General features: G+C 38.8%; 1 protein-coding gene across 1 annotated transcript; it reads left to right on the top strand.

Moving 5' to 3' along the window:
• The first annotated feature begins 2387 nt into the window (after positions 1 to 2387).
• Positions 2388 to 3455, top strand: LOC147948400 (uncharacterized). The gene is made up of 5 exons (XM_087466654.1): positions 2388 to 2607; positions 2794 to 2887; positions 2975 to 3117; positions 3197 to 3281; positions 3371 to 3455. Exons 1-5 carry the CDS (start codon positions 2388 to 2390, stop codon positions 3453 to 3455), a joined length of 627 nt encoding a protein of 208 aa, XP_087322780.1.

Below are 3455 nucleotides of genomic sequence, written 5' to 3' on the forward strand. Positions count from 1 at the left end.
AGTACAATGGTAAGCAAGAGTTCGGTCATTATCTCGCTTTATGCAAATTAAATATAAATAAGTTCTTACGCAGATTCTTCTATTTCGTATTAGTATATACATGGCGCAACCATAATAACAGATGTCAATTGCGTTATACACTACTTAAGACAATTATTTCTCTTAAATTCCGCTAGGCTCTACGTAGGGTAGGTTGGACAAAGTGACAACTCCTACCCCCAAAAGTCGTGTTAGCATAAACGTGATGTGATTTATATATCAGCGAGTTTTAATCTAGCAAAGTAGTAAGTGACGTATGTCTCGTCACATTACAACAATAAACGGGTAGATGGGGAGGCTAAATAAATATCTCGTTGGTGTTCTATAAATTATATGTACCAGTCCCACTGAGTACAACCTGAACTTTGAGTTCTTCAAACACCCTTCTGTACAAGTAGCAGTCCCTACAGATAAATCACAGCAAGATGGCGTCTGCGCCTCAATAAATGCCTCATCTACCAGAGAAATGTTGGTTATCATCTTTCGGGTTTCTCGCAGTTGATGGTTTGAAGTACCTTGCTCCAATAGTCAAGGCAGGACCTCGAGGAGTGAAAACAGCGCTAACGGCTCAAGTTCTCAAGGATTCTAACATCTCCAACATTACTTGCCATCCTTCTTGGTTTCAAAAATTACATCACCGAAATCGTAGAATAAAAGAGGAAGGGATGCACCGGCGTATCTTCGAAAAATGCCTTGACTCTGGGAACAAAAAGGCAATCTATTATGAAGGTCTCCGGGTTGTTGCCGAGGAAAGCGACATTGAGGGAGGTATTGCACTTCTAACTCATAACGTTCCCGCAGAAGATGATGCCACACTAGCATGTGGATTTTTTTTCTATGTTACATGGGAACCTCGACATGGCGGGTCATTATCTTTACCTGTTTTTTGCATACCACTACCAACTAAATACAACTCAAACAAGGATTTTGGGCAGGGAGTTGTTCATGTTGCTGGGTAGATATCAGACGGCGCGACAAAACACGTACAGGGATTCATTCGTCTATCCTATTGCCCTTTTGATCCCTTCTCCAGAATGTGCTAAATTGTGTTTATTGGAGCATGGTTTGTACTCTCTCAACTATCGAGACTATGACATGGTGTGCACAAATTGCGGCCTTTGGTGGTTGGCGAAATCTATATCCGAGATCCTTTAGTTATATTATCTCTTTAGATGTTTCGCCCCAAACGTTCCATCTAAAGGTCTTCTGTTATAAACGCCGTACTAATATCTTCGTCATAGGGTGTACGCGCACTGAATGCGGCCTTTTGTTTCCATGGTTTTCTCTTCTAGTTCTTTTGAATCATGTACCACCTAATGTTGTATCCTTTATTTTTTTGCTATTCTATCTTGCAAAATAACTATACACAATTGATAAATCTGCCTATTGTGTATGTACAACAAAGTGTGTTTGGGTACATGGGTGCTTACGTCTGGTACGAGTAATGTATAGTTTTGTACCAACTGTGCATACGGTTGGTTAACTCGTTTGTGATTGGGTTGTTTCAACGAAATTGTGACTAAGATAAGTCAATTTCCAACCATTGAATGACATTTGTCGAAGTGGTTGGGCGCCATTAAGTAATTAAGAAAGTAGAAGGGGAAAAACATACATCAACAAGATAATTAAATCATACCACGTACACAACGTAAATTACTTGTATGTACGTACATTACGAATTAAAGTATGACTGAACGTACACAAGATTGTCACTTGTCAGTGTACATGTACCTATACAGTATATACAGTACATAACGATTAACTGGCGTCCAACACAAGATTGAATTTACAGTATAATAACGTATCCAATACCATGTTACATGTAATTACATAACGTTATTGATGTAATATAACATACGTAATCTGATCGATCGACCCGTAATTAAGAAAATTTGAAATATACACCCGAAGAAAAACAAAGAAAGCAAAGAGTCGCGCTTATTAGAGAAGGAGAGAGTCGGAGTCGGTAGAAAGACGCAACTACCAGTGGCGACGTTTTGTTTTTTTTAAATAGCATCACCCTGTCTCCTTTCCAAACCCAGGGTAGAAACGAGTAACAGAAAATTATCAGAAAAAACCATAGAATTTAGAGTTGATGCCATCGCTGATCTTAGACCAGGAAGAACGAATTGGATTATACAAGCGAAGGTCTTGAATTCGTGGTATGTTACTGAGTTCTTTCAAAAGCGGGTTCTGCTCCTTGCTGATACAAGGGTTAGTCCACTTTACGATTGATAATAAAATTTGCACGAAGATGTTAACCAACGCAGTGGTCTTATACACGATTGATATGCAATTTATAGGGTGACACAATCGAGGTGGCGTTTTTACTAGGGACCTACAAGAAAATGAGGAAGTATATCAATGATGGTGATTGGTATGAAATTAGGAATTTCAAGTTCATCCAGCCAACACTTAGGGAGAGGAATACACATCATCCTTTCCAAATCAAATTTACTGATGAGTCGACGATGGGTCTGCTCTCACCGGTGAATCAAAAACTCTACTTCCGTTTCGAGGATTTGGGTGATATATCTCGAGGGAGAATTACCCATCCCATATCATTCGGTATGCTTATCTTCAATTTTCAATTACACAAATTGTTTGAAACAACATTAAAAAACGTTTGCTAAATGATATGTTTGTGCACATTACTAGTTTTTAGGCCAGATACTAAATAAGTAGGTTAGTAGACAATTTCATATAGAAATACATAGTTCGTAACGTTTAACGTATGTGTCTACCCCGAATTAGATGTCTGTGGGTGTGTAGTTGGAGTGGAAGACAGAAGATTGCTCGAGGGGGCAAATGCGGCCAATGAAGTTGTCCTCACCCTACTGAATGGGAGGTAAGGAGATTTGTGCTACCTTTTCAATACATTTTAATATAAAGGTTTTTCCTATTCCCGTTCTATATTAACATGAGAGAATCGTAGGAATGAAACCCTCAAGTGTCGTGCTCTAGATGACTATGCTGCTCGCTTCATAAATGCTTGGGAAGCACTCGGGTGTCATCTTACTTTTACATCCGAACCTGTCTTTTGTATTTTGCGGTTCTGGAAGGTTGGAAGCTACGAAGGTACGTTCGATTTGATAGATCAGATAAGGAAACTAGCCTTGTGAAACCATATACATCTAATTTTGTAAATGTTCTGTAGGTGCTCCATGTCTCGTCAACACAGCTGCCTCTTCGCAAATCTATATAAAACCAGATTTCGAGGGAATGGAACATCACAAGGCGATGTAAACTGTTTGTTTTCGTATTAAAAACCCATAATTTTGTATATGTTGCTACTGTCAAATACGTTAATACACTTTCTATATTACTGCAGATCTGAATTCGCTGGACGTTACTATATAGTACATATAATGGAGTACGTTGGGGAGAATGCAGGACCTAAAGAAAAAAGGAACTAG

This window comes from Camelina sativa, chromosome 2 (assembly GCF_030686135.1).
Source record: "Camelina sativa cultivar CO46 ecotype springtype chromosome 2, ASM3068613v1".
In the NCBI taxonomy this organism is placed as follows: Eukaryota; Viridiplantae; Streptophyta; class Magnoliopsida; order Brassicales; family Brassicaceae; genus Camelina; species Camelina sativa.

Bases quoted from the DNA above. Each gene is read 5' to 3' on its own strand.
- LOC147948400 (XM_087466654.1), top strand. From the start codon at position 2,388: ATGAGGAAGTATATCAATGATGGTGATTGGTATGAAATTAGGAATTTC. The intron at 3,118-3,196 runs GTACGTTCGATT...AATGTTCTGTAG, and splicing joins GAAGGTTGGAAGCTACGAAG to GTGCTCCATGTCTCGTCAAC. The intron at 3,282-3,370 runs GTAAACTGTTTG...ATATTACTGCAG, and splicing joins ATGGAACATCACAAGGCGAT to ATCTGAATTCGCTGGACGTT.